Source organism: Hyperolius riggenbachi, chromosome 6 (genome assembly GCF_040937935.1).
Source record: "Hyperolius riggenbachi isolate aHypRig1 chromosome 6, aHypRig1.pri, whole genome shotgun sequence".
Lineage (NCBI taxonomy): Eukaryota > Metazoa > Chordata > Amphibia > Anura > Hyperoliidae > Hyperolius > Hyperolius riggenbachi.
The window spans coordinates 190,004,977-190,027,998 of NC_090651.1; the positions used below are offsets into that span (position 1 = coordinate 190,004,977).

General features: G+C 43.9%; 1 protein-coding gene across 2 annotated transcripts in view; it reads right to left on the reverse strand.

The window, feature by feature from the left end:
* Positions 1–23,022, reverse strand: part of GSG1 (germ cell associated 1) — a 987,297-nt gene that overhangs the window by 491,870 nt on the left and 472,405 nt on the right. For both annotated transcript variants that reach the window (XM_068240243.1, XM_068240244.1), the window contains exon 4: positions 20,578–20,730. In XM_068240243.1, the coding sequence (XP_068096344.1) occupies positions 20,578–20,730 (153 nt within the window). The remainder of the gene's footprint in view (positions 1–20,577; positions 20,731–23,022) is intronic.

Consider the following 23,022-nt stretch of genomic DNA (forward strand, 5'->3'; position numbering starts at 1 on the left):
AGGGAAATCTGCAAATCGGCTGTATGCAGTATGCAGTACATGTGCTCACTGTAATATTAACAGTGAGCCTATGTACAAGTACTGCATACAGCCAACTTGCAGATTGTGCTGGTGATTTACCCTGCCTAACAAGATCTGCCTGCAATTAGCCCAGTATAGTGCACTGTCACAGATTCACATGTAAGGTACCGTACTTTTATTACTGGATGTAGGATACCAGTAAATGTGGACATGTAATACAGCCTATAACTGGAGAGGCCTAGGCAGGAGGGTAAATATGACAGTGGCACTGAACAGCTAACACCTATTTTGCTCACTAAGACACTTGATTACAGCATTTGATTGCCAAAAGCTGTGATCAAGCGTCTTTTAGCTGTTCGGTGTCACTGTGATCATTACCCTCCTGCCTAGGTCTCCAGTTTTAGGCTGCATTGCATGTCCACATTTATCTTGACCATAGTAAAGGGCATGGGGCTGTCCAGTACAGCGGGCACATCTGGCTTTAAAGAGGAACTCCAGTGAAAATAATGTAATAAAAAAAAGCTCGATCATTTTTACAATAATTATGTATAAATTATTTAGTCAGTGTTTGCCCATTGTAAAATCTTTTAAATCCCTGATTTACATTCTGACATTTATTACATGGTGATATTTTTACTGTTGGCAGGTGATGTAGCTGCTGCATGCTTTTTTGGCAGTTGGTAACAGCTGTAAACAGCTATTTCCCACAATGCAACAAGGTTCACAGACAGGAAACTGCCAGGAGTACCACGATACTCAGAGTTTCTTGTGGGAGGGGTTTCACCACAATATCAGCCATACAGAGCCCCCTGATGGTCTGTTTGTGAAAAGTAATAATTTCTCATGTAAAAGGGGGTATCAGTTACTGATTGGGATGAAGGTCAATTATTGGTCATGGTTTCTCTTTAAGGAGAGGGGCTGGCCATTACTGTGGTCACATGTAAGGACAAGGGCTGGCCATTACTGCGCGCACATCTGGCTATAAGGAGAGGGGCTGGCCATTGCTGCGGGCACATGTGGCTTTAAAAAGAGGGGATGGCCATTACTGTGGTCACATCTGACTATAAGGAGAGGGGCTAGCCATTACTGCGGGCGCATTTGGCTACTGGATGGGGGTGGTTTCCTAATTCTAGGGGCAGTCTGGATGCTCTCGTTCACAGTCAAGATTAGAATGATGGCAGTTTACGGTACTTTCTCCCCCATTATACCGGTATTTTCTTCTTCTTTTTTTTTAGATATGGATACTGGTAATCTTGCACCAAAAAGAAAACGCAGGTCATACGAAGCTGCTTTCAAGCTTAAGGTTGTGACAAAAGCAGAAGAAAGCAAAAACAGTATTGCAAGTAGGGAATTTGGTATTGATGAAAAACAAGTGAGGGAGTGGCGGAAAATGAAGGCCGAGTTAACACAGATTCCAAAGGCTAAAAAAGCTCTATGAGGTCCGACAATTTCTTATAAGGCTCTAGAGCAGGAGTCTCAAACTCACGGCCCGCGGGCCATTTGCGGCCCTCGATACAATAGTTTGTGGCCCTCGCCGGCAAAGGCTTCCTTAGTTCGCTTCAGTGCTCCAAAGTAATTTGCCGCATCCCCGCCGCTAAACGAGGGCTGCAGAGCCCCCAAATCGCCCGGCAATCCGTCGGCATTTCCTGGAAGGGGCAAAACTTTCAGCTTCAGCTCTGCCCCTCCTGACGTCGATCGCCGCACGGATCGCCGCCTCTCCCCACCCCTCTCTGTAAAGGAAGAGTGAGAGGGGCGGGCAGAGGCGGCGATGCGCCGTGATTGTGAAATTCCTTATGCAGCCCAGCCTCATCCTGACTTTGCCTCCTGCGGCCCCCCAGGTAAATTGAGTTTGAGACCCCTGCTCTAGAGAGTGAATTGCACAAATGGGTTCTAGAATGTCGGCAAAATGCTTACTGTGTAACACGTATGGGAATACGGTTACGTGCCCTTCAAATGGCAAAGGAAGACAAGTACAAAGCACCAGGTATTGAAAATTTTGCTGCGTCAGCAGGATGGTGTACCCGCTTCATGAATCGGTTTGGCCTATGTTTGCGACAAAGAACAAAGATTTCACAGAAGTTGCCGCAAGACCTTACAGAAAAAGTGATGTCTTTCCATTCATTCATTATCAAACAGAGGAGGCTTTATAATTATGACCTGGGAGACATAGGGAACATGGATGAAACAGCCATGACTTTTGATCTTCCAAGCACTAGAACTGTGCCAAGTATGGGGGAAAAAACTATTTTTGTCAGAACCACAGGAAATGAAAAAAATCATTTCACAGTTGTCCTGTCATGTTTGGCTAATGGAATCAAGCTGCGGCCTGTCATCATTTTTAAAAGAAAGACATTGCCTAAAAATGTAAAATTCCCACCACTAATCACTGTGCATACCCAAGTTAAAGGCTGGATGGATTAACAAGGAACAAAAAAATAGCTGGAAGAAATTTGGAATGGACGACCAGGAGCAGCCTTAAAGAAAAACCCATCTTTGCTGGTTTGGGATATGTTCAGGGCCCACATATCCGATGACATCAAAGAACTTGCAAAATCTAGTCAAGTTACTTTAGCTGTTATTCCAGGTGGACTAACATCTGTATTGCAGCCCCTGGATGTTTCTTTAAACAAACCCTTTAAAGACCGTGTGCGCAAGACGTGGCACGAATGGATGTCATCTGGTCAAACTGACAAAAGGTGGAAATCTAAAGAAGCCCAGCATGGAAATCATAAAGTGGGTTCGATATGCCTGGGAAGACATTCCTGATGAGATGGTGCGACGTGCCTTCCTGAAATGTGGCATCAGTAATGCCATGGATGGCAGTGAAGACTGCACTTTGTACGAGGATGACAGCAGTGATGGGGACGAAAATGAAGTCAGTGATGAAAATATCTATGTTGAGAACCCCACACAACTTGAAGATATGTTCGCAGATACAGATGATGAGGGATCCAGTTTTGAAGGATTTTGAACTGTTTTAGCTTGCTTGCTGGTTGTACTCTTAAGTTATTGTTTACTGTATAGAATATTGCCTTGGTTAAGCCTATTCTTCACTAGATTTACCATAGTTTACTACAGTTATCAGTTTCTCTAGTCTTTTTAGAGATATTGCAACTTGTAAGCTTCACTGTAGTGTCTTTGAGTCATAGCCTATCGTATAATGAGCCTATACCAGAATTGAGTGCTGTCCTTATTTAAACTCATGTTTTCTTTAAAATAAATATTTTAAAACATATACTGTAGTGATGTCTGAAGTAATGTAATTTTATTGGCATTTACTGTACTTTGGTTATTGAAACTCAGAAGCCACTGCATTACCCCCCGGCTTATACGCGAGTCAATCATTTTTTCCAGTTTTTTTTAGGCAAAAGTTGGGAGGTCGGCTTATATGCGAGTCGGCTTATATGCGAGTATATACGGTACTCTTTTACCTACAAGATCCCCTTGTCTCTATCCCCAAATTTGAGGAATTCGGTTACCTAAAAATAAACTCTTACAAATTTTAAGCACTTACAATACAATACAATACAATACAATAACATTTCTATAGCGCTTTTCTCCAATAGGACTCAAAGCGCTTAGGCTCTCTCAGATTCAGTAATTCATAGTAGGATGAATTTTTCACACAACAAAAGTTATATTTCTGCAAATGCCAAACTGAACAGGTGGGTTTTCAGTCTAGATTTAAACACCTATAAAGATGGCGCTGTCCTGATCTGTTGAGGTAAGGAGTTCCAAAACGTAGGGGCAGCATGACAGAAGGCTCTGGGACCAACAGTTTTCAAGTGGACTCTGGGTATGACTAGATTATTAGAACCTGTGGATCTGAGAATGCGGGGATACGCAGCTGCAACATTTCTTTCATGTATCCAGGGCCCAGATTATTCAGTGATTTAAATGTCAGTAGGCCGATCTTGAATAGGACCCTCCATTCTATAGGTAGCCAGTGAAGGGAGTGCAGGACTGGCGTTATGCGGCAGTGACGGGGTTAGTTGGTTAGCAGTCTGGCAGCAGTGTTCTGTATCAGCTGTAGGCGGTACAAGTCATTTTTTGGAAGGCCGGTGTAGAGAGCATTGCAGTACTCCAGTCGGGAGGTAATGAAGGCATGAACTAAATTTGGTAGATCTTCTGGGGGGATGAGGTGCTTGATTTTTGCGATGTTCTTAAGGTGAAAATAGGATGATTTCACCACAGCAGAGATGTGAGTTCTGAAGTTTAAATCCCCATCAATTAGAACTCCCAGGCTATGCACATGATTAGAGCTGCGTAGATCCGTGCCTCCTAATCCCAGAAGTGAAGACTGCAAGTTAAGTTGTTTTGTTGTCATGCACTGCCCTCCGATCAGAAGGACTTCAGTTTTGTCTGCATTTAGTTTCAGCCAGTTGTCATTCATCCATTGCTGTAGTTCACGTAAGCAGGCATTTATAGTTGGAGTTGGGTCTGTCACACCAGGCTTGAAGGAAAGATATAGTTGGGTGTCGTCCGCAATGGCAGTGGTATGTCAGGCCATGTTTTTGGATTAGTTATCCAAGCGGTAACATGTAAATCGTGAAAAGCAGTGGAGAGAGGATTGAGCCCTGGGGCACCCCATACTTAAAGCGGAATATAACCCTGCATTTCAACTTTGCTCTAAAACATTATTTACAGTATATTATATGCAACCAGCATTTTTTTTTTACTAGACCAGCATTGGAAGGGTTACACAGGGCTTTAAAGTTCCTTTAGATTTCTGCAGAGGCATCCGAAGCTGAAAAGAGATACATTTTGTTTACAGAAATGTATCTAAGTGTTGAATGACTCATCTCTCTGACTGAGAAGGAGTTGGAGGACAGCCAAAGAGTGTGTAACTGTTTATCAATAGATACATAGAATGTAACAATCTGAACTTCTGCATATCTCTCCACCAACTTGAAACGTCTGTGTTTAACCCTTCCAATGCTGGTCTAGTAAAAAAAAAATGCTTTTTGCATATAATATGCTGTAAATAATATTTTAGAGCAAAGTTGAAATGCAGGGTTATATTCCGCTTTAAGTGGTATAGGGGTGCACGGGAAGGGCCCCATAGACACTTTTTGGGTTCTGCCACTCAAGAAGGATTGGAACCACTGAAGAACTATGCCATCAATGCTGCAGTATTCCTATAGCCTGTTTATCAAGATGTCAAATGGTCACGTAACATATCATTAGATCCTAAGACACTCCATTTGTGCAAGGCCTCATTTTCTTTCTCCTGGTCCACTTCCTTGTTGAAGTATATGGGGATAAACATCACTTACAATTTTGAGCAGATTGCTAATACTCTTAAAGAGAACCTGAACTGAAAATAAAAAGTCAAAATAACCATGCACAGGCCATACTTGCCTCCTGTGTAGTCTACTGCATAGTTACATAGTTATTTTGGTTGAAAAAAGACATACGTCCATCGAGTTCAACCACAGACAGAGTACAACTCCAGCCTGCTCCCTCACATATCCCTGTTGATCCAGAGGAAGACGAAAAAAACCCTTACAAGGCATGGTCCAATTAGCCCCAAAAGGGAAAAAAAATCCTTCCCGACACCAGATGGCAATCAGATAAAATCCCTGGATCAACGTCATTAGGCATTACCTAGTAATTGTAGCCATGGCTGTCTTTCAACGCAAGGAAAGCATCTAAGCCCCCTTTAAATGCAGGTATAGAGTTTGCCATAACGACTTCCTTTAGCAATGCATTCCACATCTTAATCACTCTTACTGTAAAGAACCCTTTCCTAAATAAATTGCTAAAACGTTTTTCCTCCATGCGCAGATCATGTCCTCTAGTCCTTTGAGAAGGCCTAGGGACAAAAAGCTCACCCGCCAAGCTATTATATTGCCCTCTGATGTATTTATACATGTTAATTAGATCTCCTCTAAGGCGTCTTTTCTCTAGACTAAATAAACCCAGTTTATCTAACCTTTCTTGATAAGTGAGACCTTCCATCCCACATATCAATTTTGTTGCTCGTCTCTGCACCTGCCCTAAAACAGCAATATCTTTTTTGTAATGTGGTGCCCAGAACTGAATTCCATATTCCAGATGTGACCTTACTAGAGAGTTAAACAGGGGCAATATTATGCTAGCATCTCAAGTTTTTATTTCCCTTTTAATGCATCCCAAAATTTTGTTAGCTTTAGCTGCAGCGGCTTGGCATTGAGTATGATTATTTATTTTGTTGTCGATGAGTACTCCTAAGTCCTTCTCCAAGTTTGATGTCCCCAACTGTATCCCATGCATGATTTTACATTTTTCAACATTGAATTTCATCTGCCATGTATGTGCCCATATAGCCATCTGTGATGATTTGCTCAGCTGCCTGTGCAGGCAGGCAGCTTTTTGACCATTGTTTAGATTTGCATGCTGCAGGACTCTGGAAAGAAGAGCTTCTGTCAGTTTTGCAGCTTGTGCTTGCTGAGGAATTTGCATACGTTGTCATGCAAATTGCCTGGCCACATTCATTGGAGGCGTGTACTATAAGTACTATGTGTGTCCCACAATGCTTTGCTGTTCATAAGGATTTAGTCCTGTGTAACACTCCTGCCGGGAGTGTCAGCCATGCTCTTTGTTTGAAGATCAGCTTAGAGTAATTCCTGAATCTGCGCTAGGCAGGTTTTCTCTAGTGCAGTTAGGATTGTTTATCTGTTTGTTTGTTCTGTTACCATTGTCCTGTCCCAACGGTGGTCGACAGGAAATGGTTCTGATCTCTGTTCTTGGAGTATAGCTGGTACAGCGGTTGCTACCAGCTATCTCTTCTGATCTGTCTCCTGGGATCGCGCTAGCCACTTTTCGCTAGCGCTGTGGATCCTTCTGTTCTGTCTCCTGGGATCGCGCTAGCCACTTTTCGTTAGCGCTGTGGATCCTTCTGTTCTGTCTCCTGGGATCGCACTAGCCACTTTCCGCTAGTGCTGTGGATCCTTCTGTTCTGCTACTCTGTACCTGGATTGCGCTAGTCACTTTCGCTAGTGCTGTGGATCCTATCTCCCGCCTGTTCCTGTTTTCGTGTGTCTGTCTTGTCTGCTACGAGCGCTTGCTGGAGGCTCGGTGAGGTAACCGTTGAGCAAGCGCTCGCATCCTCTGTTTCATGTTTGTCTGTCAATGGTTAGTTAGGCGTGCTTGTCTCTATTGTGCTTATCACGTGGAGACCGCACATAACCGCGTGCACTGTTGCGAATGAGTGCGGTGTCCGCGGTTAGCTAGCGTTTGTTATTTTCCTTGTTATTCTCATTGTATTATTTGCTGTGCCTTTGCTAACCTCGTATTCTGTTCTGATCTGCCTTGTGTCACGTCTGGCAATCGCACCTCTCGCGATCGCAATCCTATTTCATATCTGCTGTTGTGTGTGCGCGGTCGCGGGGTGGCGACTAGATTGGCGCACACACATACAATCTGTCCCTTTGTTCGTTCTCATTCGCAATCGCTTCTCTTGCGATTGCGTTCTGCGCTTCGTACAATTCCTGTCTGGCATTTGTGGAGGTACAGAGGATTGGTTCCTCTGCACTCCCTAGCACCATCTGCCGACAGGAATTTCCCTCTACGGGTGCGTTGCACCTTTTGCTGGGTGCCTGCAAATATACGCTTGTGGAGGATTTCCGCCGTATCAGTGCACGCGTTGTGCGCTGATCACAGAGAAAGTTCCACAATCGTTACACCATCCTATCCAGATCCTGTTGCAATATGACACTATCTTCCTGAGAGTTGATGATTCTACTCAATCTCTTTCTCCTCTCCTGCGTCCCATTTGTCCACTGTGATCAATAAAATTATCTGTCCTCCATTTTAAAAATGGCCATTACCCATAACAGCTTCCTGGTCAGCACACTTTTAAACTGTAATATCACCCACTTGAGCCATAGGGAAACATGGACTTTACCTTGCACATTTAGTTGTAACTGACAGCTGCTGATGTATAACTGACAGCAACTGGAATATTTCGGTTCTAACAAAATATTGTCAGAACTGTAAGGGATCACTGTAAGAAGAAAATAGTGAGCTTCTGAGAGGAATAGACGGTGAGGTTAGTATGTAATATTCATTTGCAGCTACGTCATCTGTTTATTTTAAATAATTTTCCTAAGTTCAGATTCCCTTTAACCACTTGAGGACCGCAGGCTTTACCCCCCCTTAAGGACCAGACCCTTTTTTTCCATTCAGACCACTGCAGCTTTCACGGTTTATTGCTCGCTCATACATCCTACCACCTAAATGAATTTGGCTCCTTTTCTTGTCACTAATAAAGCTTTCTTTTGGTGCTATTTGATTGCTGCTGCGATTTTTACTTTTTATTATATTCATCAAAAAAGACATGAATTTTGTCAAAAAAATGATTTTTTTAACTTTCTGTGCTGCCATTTTTCAAATAAAGTAAAATTTCTGTATACATGCAGCGCAAAAAATGTGGACAAACATGTTTTTGACAAAAAAAACCCCATTCAGCCTATATTTATTGGTTTGGGTAAAAGTTATAGCGTTTACAAACTATGGTGCAAAAAGTGAATTTTCCCATTTTGAAGCATCTCTGACTTTTCTGACCACCTGTCATGTTTCATGAGGGGCTAGAATTCCAGGATAGTATAAATACCCCCCAAATCACCCCATTTTGGAAAGAAGACATCCCAAAGTATTCACTGAGAGGCATAGTGAGTTCATAGAAGATATTATTTTTTGTCACAAGTTAGCGGAAAATGACAGTTTGTGACAAGAAAAAAAAAAAAGTTTCCATTTCTGCTAACTTGTGACAAAAAAATAAATAAATCTGCCACAGACTCACCATGCCCCTCTCTGAATACCTTGAAGTGTCTACTTTCCAAAATGGGGTAATTTGTGGGGTGTGTTTACTGTCCTCGCATTTTGGGGGGTGCTAATTTGTAAGCACCACTGTAAAGCCTAAAGGTGCTCATTGGACTTTGGGCCCCTTAGCGCAGTTAGGCTGCAAAAAAGTGCCACACATGTGGTATCGCCTTACTCAGGAGAAGTAGTTTAATGTGTTTTGTGGTGTATTTGTACATATACTCATGCTGGGTGGGAGAAATATCTCTGTAAATGACAATTTTATTGATTTTTTTACACACAATTGTCCATTTACAGAGATATTTCTCCCACCCAGCATGGGTATGTGTAAAAATACACCCCAAAACACATTGTACTACTTCTCCCGAGTACGGCGATACCACATGTGTGGCACTTTTTTGCACCCTAACTGCGCTAAGGGACCCGAAGTCCAATGAGTACCTTTAGGATTTCAAGGGTCATTTTGCGGCATTTGGTTTCCAGACTACTCCTCACGGTTTAGGGCCCCTAAAATGCCAGGGCAGTATAGGAACCCCACAAATGACCCCATTTTAGAAAGAAGAAACCCCAAGGTATTCTGTTAGGAGTATGGTGAGTTCATAGAAGATTTTATTTTTTTGTCACAAATTAGCTGAAATTGATTTTTTTTTTCACAAAGTGTCACTTTCCGCTAACTTGTGACAAAAAATAAAATCTTCTATGAACTCACCATAGTCCTAACAGAATACCTTGGGGTGTCTTCTTTCTAAAATGGGGTCATTTGTGGGGTTCCTATACTGCCCTGGCATTTTAGGGGCCCTAAGCCGTGAGGAGTAGTCTGGAAATCAAATGACGCAAAATGACCTGTGAAATCCTAAAGGTACTCATTGGACTTTGGGCCCCTTAGCACAGTTAGGGTGCAAAAAAGTGCCACACATGTGGTATCGCCGTACTCGGGAGAAGTAGTATAATGTGTTTTGAGGTGTATTTTTACACATACTCATGCTGGGTGGGAGAAATATCTCTGTAAATGACAATCTTGATTTTTTTTACACACAATTGTCCATTTACAGAGATATTTCTCCCACCCAGCATGGGTATGTGTAAAAATACACCACAAAACACATTATACTACTTCTCCCAAGTATGGCGATACCACATGTGTGGCACTTTTTTGCACTGTAACTGCGCTAAGGGGCCCAGAGTCCAATGAGTACCTTTAGGCTTTACAGGGGTGCTCAAAATTTAGCACCCCCCCCCCCCCTTGCCAGGACAGTTATAAACCCCACAAATGACCCCATTTTGGAAAGAATACACAACAAGGTATTCCATGAGGGGAATGGTGAGGTCATTGAAAATTTTATTTTTTTTGTCACAAGTTAACGGAAAATGACACTTTGTAAAAAAAAAAAAAAAAAAAAATTCTGCGAACTTGTGACAAAAACTAAAATCTTCTATTAACTTACCATGCACCTCACAGAATACTTTAGGGTGTCCTCTTTCCAAAATGGGGTCATTTGTGGAGTCTGTCCTGGCATTTTAGGGTCTCTGCAATCATTACATGTATGGCCAGTATTAGGAGTTTCTGCTATACTCCTTATATTGGGTATACGGGTAATGTACTCTGGGCTGAAAGGAAAAATGAACGGCAAACATACCTTGCTCCACATCAATGGCAGATTTTCCTCCACATCAATGGCAAGGATAACCTCAGGAGAGAGACACACCGTGCCACCCTGCACTCAGGGTGAGCCACCAACTTATGTGACTGGGCCTCAGAACTTTAGTATACAGCATTATGCCTGTAGTATACAGCAATATGCCTGCCAATATAGATGACTCTGTGTGGCATTAAAGTATCATCATAGGCCCAAAGTAAATCACATATAAACCGGGGGTGTCCACAGTCAAGGGAAATTCAAACATGCCGTCTTATATCGCCAACACAGCACAGATCAGCAATATCAAGCATGGAAACCGATCCTTCTTCCGACTTTTATGCTTACCTGTTTGTTTGGTTTTCAAGCTTACCTCTCCTCCCCCTGGGACAATATGAGAAATACCACTGAGTGTGTGCTTACTCCTGTGTCTGGAGTTCCCTAGGTTCTAATCTTGTACCTGCTCATGGTACCTCTCAAAACACTCCCCTAGGCATAGGCCAAGCTGGTCAGGACATTTGGGAAAATAAAAACTGGTGTCAGTCCTTCTTCTAGCACTGCTGCAGACACGACAACGTTTTCTTCGGATGCGTTGACCTGGGGTACTCGGAAGCTGATGGGCGTAATGCCTTCCATGCAGTCGGCTAGTTGCATTTGGGGGGGAGGCTGGTACCTCCTGGATACAAGAGGTCCAGAACGATCTGTTCCTGAAATTGAAGGAAAGATCCAGTTCTCCCAGCCTTACTGTAGAGAACAAAGCTGTTGTAAACTGCCAATTGAATCAGATAAAAAGACGCTTTCTTATACCAGCGTCTTGTTTTCTGGGAAATTAAATATGGCGCTAACCTCTGGTCATTGAAGTCCACCCCTCCCATGTTGACATTATATTCGTGGACGACAAGGGGCTTTTCAATGACCTCAGTTGCCCGTTGAATTTGGACTGTCGTGTCTGTGTGAATGGTGGACAGAAAGTAAACGTCCCTCTTGTCCCTCCATTTCACCGCGAGCAGGTCATCAGTACGCAAGGCGGCCCTCTGCCCCCGTTCAAGTCTGGTGGTAACGAGCCGTTGGGGGAAGCCCTGGTGACTAGGCCGCGCAGTGCCACTGCATCGGATTCCTTCTAACTTTAAGTGCTGATAGAGGGCCACACTTGAGTAATAGTTGTCCACATAAAGATTGTACCCCTTCTGGAACAAGGGTGACACCAAGTCCCACACAACCTTTCCACTGCTCCCCAGGTAGTCAGGGCATCCGACCGGCTCCAATTTTGAGTCTTTTCCCTCATAGACTCTAAAACGACATGTATAGCATGTGGCCCTTTCACAGAGCTTATATAGTTTCACCCCATACCGGGTGCGCTTGCTTGGGATGTACTGTTTGATGCCAAGGCACCCAGTAAAGCGTAAGAGGGACTCGTCTACGCAGATGTTCCGTTCAGGGGTATAAGCATCTGCAAATGTTGATGACAGGTGGTCTATGAGGGGCCGAATTTTGTGGAGTCGGTCATAAGCAAGGTGGTCCTTTTTATGACAGGTTTTGTCGTCATTGAAGTGCAGGAAGCGCAGGATGGACTCAAATCGTGTCCTGGACATGGCAGCAGGGTACAAGGGAACATGATGTACTGGGTTCGTAGACCAATACGACCGCAATACATTCTGTTTCATTAGTCCCAAGTGAAGGATAAGGGCCAAAAAGATTTTAAGTTCGGAAACTTAGACTGGTTTCCACCGGAAAGGCTGGGCATAGCTGCTATCCGGGTTCTCGGTGATGAATTGTGTGGCTTTACGGTTGGTCTCAACCACAATTAAAGAGACACTGAAGCGAAAAAAAAAACTGATATTATGATTTGTATGTGTAGTACAGCTAAGAAATAAAACATTAAGGTCAGATACATCAGTCTAATTGCTTCCAGTACAGGAAGAGATAAGAAACTCCAGTTGTTATCTCTATACAAAAAAGCCATTATCTCTAGACTTTCAAAGTCCTGGAGAGGGCTGTTATCTGACTTTTATTATCTCAACTGTTCCTGGACTATTTACTTTTCCTCTGGCAGAGGAGAGGTCATTAGTTCACAGAATGCTCTGAAAGAATCATTTTGAATGCTGAGTGTTGTGTAATCTGCACATATTAGAGAATGGTGCAATGTTAGAAAAAACACTATATATCTGAAAATAAAAATATGAGAATATTTTCTTTGCTGCTAATCTTCTAGTAATTATTCATAGTACACAACCAATTCAATATATCATATATTTTTTTCGCTTCAGTGTCTTTTTAAGTCCAAGAGAACCTGGGTGATGAACAGCTGCAAAAAGTCTAGGGCTGTTCCTAGATGAGCTGTCGCCACCTGGACTCCAGACTGGGCGGTGAAAGGGGGCACTACGGGTGTGGCGGAATCAGGGGATTGCCAATCTGGATTTGCCAGCAACTCTGGGAGTCTATTGGTACTATGGGCCCGTCTTCTTCTTGGTGGCTGCGACGGGGGTACTACTGCACGTGCCACCGTACCAGTTTCAACTTCCATGCTGGCGCTCACCACTTCACCAGGGTCTACGGAAGTACTGGTACTAAGTCCAGGAGATGCTGCGCTGCTGGTGCCTACCTCACCAAGAAAACACTCATCAGCGCTAGCACCACCCTGCTGCCCTTGAGGCGGATCCTGCGCCACCTGCGGTCTAACAACATGGGGTCTGGTACGCCTGGCTCTAGCCGGGACCAAAACCTCGTCATCACTTTCGGTCAGAGAACCACTGCTTTCCACAGGTTCAAATTCGGACCCGGATGATTCGTCGGCTGAGTCTTCCCAAACGCTCTCATCCGACTGGTCCATGTACCTGTATACCTCCTCATCGGAAATCCCCCTTCTTGCCATTGTGGACTGCTAAATTTATGGGGTTTTCCTCCGAGACTACCCAGAAAAAAAGAGCACCTACCTAGCAAAAGGGAGTATTTGAGAGGTAGAAAGCTGTGGTCACTGAGTTTTGAAAAAAAAAATTAAAACTGATCTTTACAGCGCCACAGCTAGTGTACAGTGTTTTTGCAGTGATCAGAAAAAAAAAAAATCTGTCACTACAGTGGGGCGGCTGAACGCAAGTGCGGGCGAACGATCAGGCCTGATCGGGTAAACACTGCGTTTTTAGTGGTACCTACACTAAGGTGACCCTAATGTACTGCTATAGATCTGTCTGCGATCAGGAATGATCACTAGATACTATACAGTACCAATTCTGATTAGCGACAGTGATGGCGCTAATCGGCGACTAATCGGTGAATGCGGTGCAGTGGGCTGGGCACTAACTGACCCTAACAAAGGGGCCTAGCTAACTGGCCTAACTGCTAACACTAGTGATACTAAAAAAGTGTCAGTTTTCACTGATCACTGTTTTTAGATCACTAGGATAGTAACAGGGGGATGATCTGGAGTGGGGGGTTTGGGGTTGGTGGGGGTTTGGGGGTGGTGGCGAGTGGGGTCTCAGAGGCAATCAAACAATCACGGAACAATCAAAACCGATCACGGGACAATCAAATACAAATACAGGACAATCAAATCCAATCACCGCACAATCAAATCTGATGCACTCGGAAGGTGATGGGGGGTGGGGGTGGTGGTGGAGGGGGGGTTGGGGTTGGTGGGAAGTGGGGTCTCAGAGGCAATCAAACAATCACGGGACAATCAAAGTTGATCACGGGACAATCAAATACAATTACAGCACAATCAAATCCAATCACAGCACAATCAAATCTGATGCACTCGGAAGGTGATGGGGGTGAGGGGGGGGGGGGGGGGGGTGGTTGGGGTTGGTGGGAAGTGGGGTCTCAGAGGCAATCAAACAATCACGGGACAATCAAAGCCGATCACGGGACAATCAAATACAATTACAGCACAATCGAATCCAATCACAGCACAAGCAAATCTGATGCACTCAGGAGGAGGTGGTTGGGGGGGGAGGGTGGGGTTGGGGGTGGCGGGAAGTGGGGTCTCAGAGGCAATCAAACAATCACGGGACAATCGAAGCAGATCACGGGACAATCAAATACAATTGCAGCACGATCGAATACAATCACAGCACAGTCAAATGCAATGCACTCGGAAGGTAATTAGGGGGGGTCTGAGGGCAATTTGAGGGGGTGGGGGGTTGATCAGGAGCCCGCACAGGGCAGACTGAGTCCTGATCTGATGAGAGGCAGACACAGGGGGTTACTGATCGAAGATCAGTTAGTGATTGCTGGGGAGGACAGTTGTAAACAATGCGCAGGGGATGTAATCAGGAGGGGGGTCTGAGGGCAATTGAGGGTCTGGGCAGGTGATCGGTTGCCCCCGCGGGGCAGTTAGGGTCTGCTCTGATGGGTGGGGGTGCTGAGGGGTGTTGGACAGGTGATAGACAGGTGATCAGAGGGGGATCAGAGGGAAATCAGGGGGTAAGCTAGCTGTATACAGATGTATACAGTATACAGGGGGGTAGTGGTTAGCACGGTGGCGTAGTGGTTAGCTCTCTCGCCTTGCAGCGCTGGGTCCCTGGTTCGAATCCCAGCCAGGGCACTATCTGCAAAGAGTTTGTATGTTCTCTCCGTGTCTGTGTGGGTTTCCTCCGGGCACTCCGGTTTTCTCCCGCATTCCAAAAACATACAGATAAGTTAATTGGCTCCCCCTAAAATTGTCCCTAGACTACAGTACTTACACTACATAATATAGACATATGGCAATTGTAGGGATTAGATTGTGAGCTCCTTTGAGGGACAGTTAGTGACAAGACAATATATATATATATACACTGTACAGCGCTGCGTAATATGTTGGCGCTATATAAATACTAAATAATAATAATAATAATAATAGTCTGGGATGGGGTCTGGGGGTGATCTAAAGGTAGGGGGGAGGATCAGGGGTGATCAGGAGGCAGTTAGGGACCTAATCTAGGGGATAGCGTCGATAGTTAGTGACAGGGGGGGGTTAGAGGGGTGCAAGGGTGCTGGCAGGGGTCTGCTGGGGTGATCAGGGGGGGTCTGAAGGCTGGGGTGGGAGATCAGGGGGGCTGTGTGGGAGAAAAAAAATGTGTGGTGTATACTTACTAGTGCTTCCTACTCGCTGGTGATCTCTGGAACAAAGAGACCACGAGGTGAGGAGGAAGCGTGTATAAAGCACTTTGTTTACCTAACAAAGTGCCTTATACACTTTAATTGGCTGAACTTGTGTATTCCTCCACTCGCCGGCGCTGCTAATTGGCCGGGGGGCTGGAGTCTAAGTGCCCAGCCATCGATCCCCGGCAGAGGATCGCATCACGGATGACGCGATCGCTCCGCCCATGCTCCTAAAAGGACCGCCGCCTCTGTGCGTTAGCCGGCCCTTAGGGCTTCCACTTTCCGACCGCCCCTGTGCAGTGGGCGGTCGTTAAGTGGTTAAAGCTGACTATCTAAAATGGGGACAACAAAAGCACCTAACAAGGTTCAGTAGAATGACCTCAATTAAAAGGAACCTTTTACTTAAATTTCTGTATATCAGTCAATGTTTGCCCATAGAAAGTCCTGCTGCTTTTATGAAAACCTGACAAACTCACATCATTCTCTTCATTTGGGGACATAAACCTTTCTCTAATTGAACTATCTATCTATTCCAAAAGAGCTAGGCAGTGTTGGACTCCCTGACCTATTCAAATATCACCTGGCATCTCAGATGTGCAGGGTTGTGGAGTAGGCAAACATGACATCCCCCAAACAATGGGTAATAATTGAACAAGAAACTGCCAATAGTGCTGCATGCTCATTAGGCGGGACAGATAGCTCAGATAGACGTAGACGGAATTGGAAAAACCCTATCATGATGGCCACAGTACGCTCCATGAGACACTTTCTCCCTAGTGCTGGCTTGACTTCCTTCCCAGGCAAATTAGCACCTCTAAGAGATAATCCTTCACTCACCCCTTATGCTGATATACAGGGCCGGATTTAGGCCTAGGCCTCCTCGGCCATGGCCTAGGGCACCACAGGAGCAAGGGCACCAAAGCAGCAGGCTGAACTTTTGCAGCATTTGCAAACTTGCAAATACTGCAATCCACGGAGATCAGGCGAGCGCCTGGCCATGGTACTCTGCCAGCAGCTTGTGCAGGGGCCATCTTGCTCTCTGTGCACGTTTGCATTGTGGCCTGCGACTATGGACTTGGGCAGCATTGGAGACCGAGGTAAATAGGATGCTTCGGCACTGGAGATGAGCTGAGAAATGAGTGACATTGATGGCTGCTGCGGTGTGAAGGCAAGCTGGCTACCTATACTGAAAGGGTAAAAGTGGAAAAAGGAGGCATTAAAGATTAGTATAGATAGCTAGCTGGCTATCTATACAAGAGGGAAAGGGGGGAGGATTCATCTGGCTACCTATACTGGGGGGGTGGGGGTCATCAGGTTATCTATACTAGAGGAAAAGGGGGAGGGGTCATCTGGCTACCTATACTGAAGGGGGGCGGCTGGTGACAGCGGCCTTGGGCGGTAAAGAGTACAAATCCGGCCCTGCTGATATACCTTTCTTAACAGAATGGCTCCCGGGTAAATGTCCAAGAGTCTTGAATTTCATTACCCATGACGTCATTAAATAATCCACTGAAATGTCCCAACTATGTCCAGACATTCCATTATCCCGCTGGCAATACTTTCAGATCTGTCACTACCTTTCATCTATGAAAGACAAATTTAATTGGAACAAACCCCTTTCCTCTTTTGAAAGTCTAGTGCTAAGTAGCGCCCCTCATAGGCATCTTGTCTCCCAATTATACCAAATGCTTTTATTAACCACAGTCCCTGATAATCATGTGCATGTCATGCACATGATTAACGCTGCCAGATCTCTCATAGCGGCACATTGGACGTCTGTCTCCCCGCCAACAGTTGTCACTTGGATGCGGAAAATGGATTCCATAGCTCAGTTGGAGGAATTGATTCTTCTATCACAGGACCGCACAGAACAATATTTCATCACCTGGTCAGTATGGGTTGAATTTTAGTATCCAGAAGATTACAAACTTCTGTTGCTGGCCTGAGACACTTTTTCTTCCTTTCTTCCTTGTCTCTCTACCTCCTTTTTCTTTTTCTTCTCTTTTCTGTCTCCCCTCTTTCTGACACAGGGAGAACGGTCATACTCACATCACTTGTTATGTGATCGGTTTAATTTCCGATTTGGTTTGGAATTATCATATCATATGCTGTCTTTAATATATGATAGTATCCCTGTTTTCATATTTGATATCCTGGATCACATTACCTGATATTATCTTCTGTGAAATATTCATGAATATCTTTATATGCATCATTGTTTTTTTTTTCTTGAGATAGCTTGTTATTCTAGGCTTCTGCGTAAGACAGCTTTGATTCCACTTTGTTTGGTGCACTATTTTTCAATAAACTTTAAATAGTGAAAAAAAGTTGCATGTTTCTAAAACGATAACATATTTCAAAAGCTTTAATGTTGTAACGATATTTATCGGGCTCCCTTTTTTCTGCTTTGGGCTCTGTATTAGCGATAAATGCATTATAGTCTATGGTGGCGCCCTTTTCGTCCACTAGCCACCGGCGCCCATTTTTCTTGCTACCCATGGATGTACATTTGATTTTTTCACTATTTCATTTTCTTTACTAGATATGCATATTTATTCAGTAAACATTACTAATGACATATTCTTAAAGAGGAGCTGTCAGCCATGCTATCTCAGGAACAAAACAACAGCACATACAGTATATAAGTACATAAATGCTTGCTCTACTTACATAATATATGTATTGCACTGTCCACATTTTGACCTTAGTGATTTTTCTATAGTTAAAAAAAAAAAGAGAGAAAATCCTTCTTAGGATTTTCCATCTTAAATGTGTCTATCTTGAAGCCAATCCTGATGTCAGTTCCTCCCTTACTTTCCTCTGCCTGATTGTGTATGCATTGCCCACCCTCTCCCAGTCTTCAGACACTCCCACCCAGCTCTGCAATAGAAAGAGAATTGTCATTTTGTGACTGCAGAGCTGGTTTCCTTTACTTTTCTTCAGGCAGCATTTGGTAAGTCTGAGGGGAATAGAGGGAGGAAAATAAGGAAGAAAAAACGAAAATTCATCATGCCCTGCAACTTCCTTTGTGTGGCAGATGTTCTAAATAAGACATCTCGAGCTCACTCCAACCTGAATTATCGCAAATTCTTTCTGTTTTAGGAAAGCAAACTTTTGTTTTTCTTAACATCTTAGTAAGGGGGCTTTTAGGACCATTGTAGTCCCTTACACACCCCAATGAGTTCTGGGTCACCATGAGCTTGCTGGTTAGTCTGTGCCTCTCGGATTTACAAGCCCTACTCCATAGAGCCAAATTAATCCATGCCATGCACTGATGAGGATCAAACAATCCGAAACAGTCTGTATGCATGTTGGATTATTATGGCTCTGTACATATTAACAAGCTGACACATCATTGCATTCCAGCGGTTCTGGAGGTGTGTTTAGCTTCTAAGGGTACAATGGTTAATTTGCATATATTCAGCAGTGGTGCCTGGGAGACATCTCGAGCTCACTCCAACCTGAATTATCGCAAATTCTTTCTGTTTTAGGAAAGCAAATTGTTGTTTTTCTTAACATCTTAGTAAGGGGGCTTTTAGGACCTGTGAGAATCCGCTCAGCTGCCTGCGCAGGCAGGCAGCCTTTTGACCATTGTTTAGGTTTGCATGCTGCAGGACTCCGGAACAGAGACCTGTCTTTCCATTGCAAGTTCTGGTCTGTTCTCTTGCTGGGGAATTTGCATACATTCGTTATGCAAATCCCCTACCTGCCTTCTTTGATGACTGGCACTATAAGAGCTTTATGTTTCCCAGAAGGCTTTGCTGGTCATTTCCTTTCCATGGTCTGTTCCTGATGGACACTGCTGGAGTGTCATCCATTGCTATCTAGTATAATTCCTGGGGGTTGCTTTAGGCTCCCCTTCTAGCCCAGTCAGGTTGTATTATCTGTATTGCCTGTTCTGTATTGTCTTGCCTGTTGCCATTGTCCTGCCCCAAAGGTGGTCAACAGGAAATGGTTCTGATCTCTGTTCTTGGTGTATAGCTGGTGCAGCGGTTGCTACCAGCTATCTCTTCTGTTCTGTCTCCTGGGATCGCGCTAGCTACTTTTCGCTAGCGCTGGGGATCCTTCTGTTCTGCTACTCTGTACCTGGATCGCGCTAGCCACTTTTCGCTAGTGCTGTGGATCCTATCTCTCGCTTGTCCCTGTTTTCGTGTGTCTGTCTTGTCTGCTACGCTTGCTGGTGGCTCGGTGAGGTAACCGTTAAGCAAGCGCTCGCGTCCTCTGTTTCATGTTTGTCTGTCGATGGTTAGTTAGGCGTGCTTGTCTCTATTGTGCTTATCACGTGGAGACCGCGCATAACCGCGTGCACTGTTGCGAATGAGTGCGGTGTTCGCGGTTAGCTAGCGTTTGTTATTTTCCGTATCTCCTTATTGTATTATTTGCTGTGCCTTTGCTACCCTCGTATTCTATTCTGATCAGCCTTGTGTCACGTCTGGCGATCGCACCTCTCGCGATCGCGTTCCTATTTCATATCTGCTGTTGTGTGTGCGCGGTCGCGGGGTGGCGACTGGATTGGCGCACACACATACAACCTGTCCCTTTGCTCAATCTCATTCGCAATCGCCTCTCTTGCGATTGCGTTCTGCGCTTCGTACAATTCCTGTCTGGCACTTGTGGAGGTACAGAGGATTGGTTCCTCTGCACTCCCCAGCGCCATCTGCCGACAGGAATTTCCCTCTACAGGTGCGTAGCACCTTTTGCTGGGTGCCTGCAAATATACGCTTGTGGAGGATTTCCGCCGAGTCAGCGCACGCGTTGTGCGCTGATCACGGAGAAAGTTCCACAATCGTTACAGGACCATTGTAGTCCCTTACACACCCCAATGAGTTCTGGGTCACCATGAGCTTGCTGGTTAGTCTGTGCTTCTAAATAAGAGGCATGGAAACTAGGTAATGTTGTCTTATGGATAAGAAAAGTAAGAGTGATTTTTAACTTTTAGATTGCCAAGTTAGCAACCTTATTACTTGTTTACCAGATAAAATAAATGATTTTTGATTTTATGCCCGACAGTTACACTTGAATAATAATTTCTTACCTGAAAGTACTGATGACATTGCAGCAAATGCATTGAGTTTCAGGCCGCATACTGGACTCCCATTGTAAAAAATTTCAAGTAGCAGAAGTCCAAAACTAATTACCAGTAAGGTGATATAAACCAGCTCAGACCCAAGTGAAAGCCATAATATTCCTGTAGGATAGAAGAAAAAATAAGAACTTTTCTAGAAAGCTGAGTTTATCAGTGTACCATTGAATGGGAAAAGTAAAGCTAATTTACTAAAGTTAGAGAACAGCAGATAAGACTGGAAAACATAAATAATTCAGTACTTCAGAGGATAAGTAAAGATTTGGCTACTTCATCTCATATGTCTTGGGTGGGCAGGATGACATCCTTTAAAAAAAATTCTCTCCCCAAATTGGTTTATCTGATGTCTGTCATGCCATTGTGTATCCCACGTTACGTGTTTATACCTTTACAAAAGAAATTATTTCATTTTATTTGGCACCACTATCCCCCACGAATTGCAAGGAACACGCTTATGCCCCAGATACAATATGGGGGACTGTCAGTGCCAAATATTTATAACTATTATGTTGCATGTCAGCTCAGACAAATGATAGCCTGGGGATCTAAAAGTCCTCATGCTCCATGGGCCCAAATAGAATTCTAACAGTTTGCACCCTGGCACCCTAGCTCGACTCTATTTCACACTTATACGTCACCACCTTTTGATACTAAAGTGCTCTCATCGATTTCAGTCTAAGGCTTTGGAGTTGTTTAAAAAAGAAAATGACCTTTTTCCCTAAAGATACAAGCCTTCAACCAATTTGGCAACCCGAAGTTCCTGCCAGGGTTAGAATCTTCTTTTTCTTCATGGAAGGAAAATGATGTGCTTTGGATTGAAGACCTGCTGGGCCCATTCACTAATCAAATATATTCTTTTAAAGTCTTGAAAGACCATTTGCATTTAAAGGACATCCATTTCCTACAATATCTACAAATCCTCAGCTTTCTTCGCTCTATTTCTCCTTCGTTGATTTTTCCCAGTAAATCAGAATTTGAAGGTATCTGGGAGATGGGTCCCACTTCTAAAGGGATAATATTACAATTATATTCTTGGATTAATGCTCCAACCAAAGATTCTCCTAACTCTCAGTTGAAATATATTAAATATTGGGACTCAATGTGTAATACTACTACTTCTTTGGAGGACTGGAAAAAGATATGGTCTAACATTGCTAAAACTTCTTTGTGTGTAACAACTAAGGAAAACATATATAAGATATTAATGCTGTGGTATAGGACTCCTGAACGTTTACATAAATGTTATCCTGCAGTCTCTCCTCTTTGTTGGTGGGCATGTGGTCATGTTGGCTCTATGTTTCACATGTTCTGGGGTTGTCCAAAGATGCAAACATATTGGGACTCAATTATAGAAACTATCCATTCACAAATCGATGTAGTGATTCCTAAAGATCCCTGGATACGTGTCTTGGGTAAACCGATTTCGAAAATTAAGACACATACCCAGAGACTGGTGAACAATTATTTAACAGCAGCTAGGTGTTTAATAGCATTTCATTGGAAAGATCATAAAATTCCAACAAAACAAGAATTCATGGCTAGGGTGGCTTATGTGTATAAAATGGAGTATTTATCGGCCCAGTTATCAGATAAAATACAATTGTTTAACAAGGTATGGGAACGTTCTCCTCTATTTCTGGGATAAGATTCTCTATAGGTTTCTGGATGTGGAAAGAATACTCCCTTTGACGGATTGGGATATTATGGTTATCAGCTCAGTTACCCCTTATTCTCTTTTATTTCTTTATTTTCTTTCTTCCTTTCCTTTTCGCTTTCTAACTTTTTCTTTGCCTGTTATCTGTTCTGGAATAATTGTTGAAAAATCATTTGGGAAGTTACTTGGTCATAATTTCATGCCAGGGCTATCATCATTTGTTAGGGGTAGGGTAGTATGATTGGGGATTTTATAATCCCCACAACTCCTTCATCCAGATTACTATCAGAATGTGCTATAGTATCAGGCATGCTCAGATGTACCAAAATTCGGTTCGGGTACATTCGAATTCGGGTCCGCATGACGTTCGAATTCGAATTCGCCTTCGACCACGAAATTCGATTCGAGTTCATATTCGGTTCGAGGTTACGCCTAAAATTCGTTAAAAATTCGTATTCGTGAATTCGGGGTTTTTTTGTGTGTTTTTTTTAAAGTGAATTCACATTGAAATAGGTGTACTTAAAAAAACAAAACTGAAAACGTGACGTGTGGCACTGGCAGCAGGCAATGCATTGTGTGGACCCTGGCGGTGGGACCACTGACAGCAGCAGGATAAATACAACAGCAGCAGTAGGAGGAGGAGTGACGTGTGGCACTGACAGCAGGCAATGCATAGTGTGGACTCTGGCGGTGGGACCACTAACAGCAGCAGGATAAATACAACAGCAGCAGGAGGTGGAGTG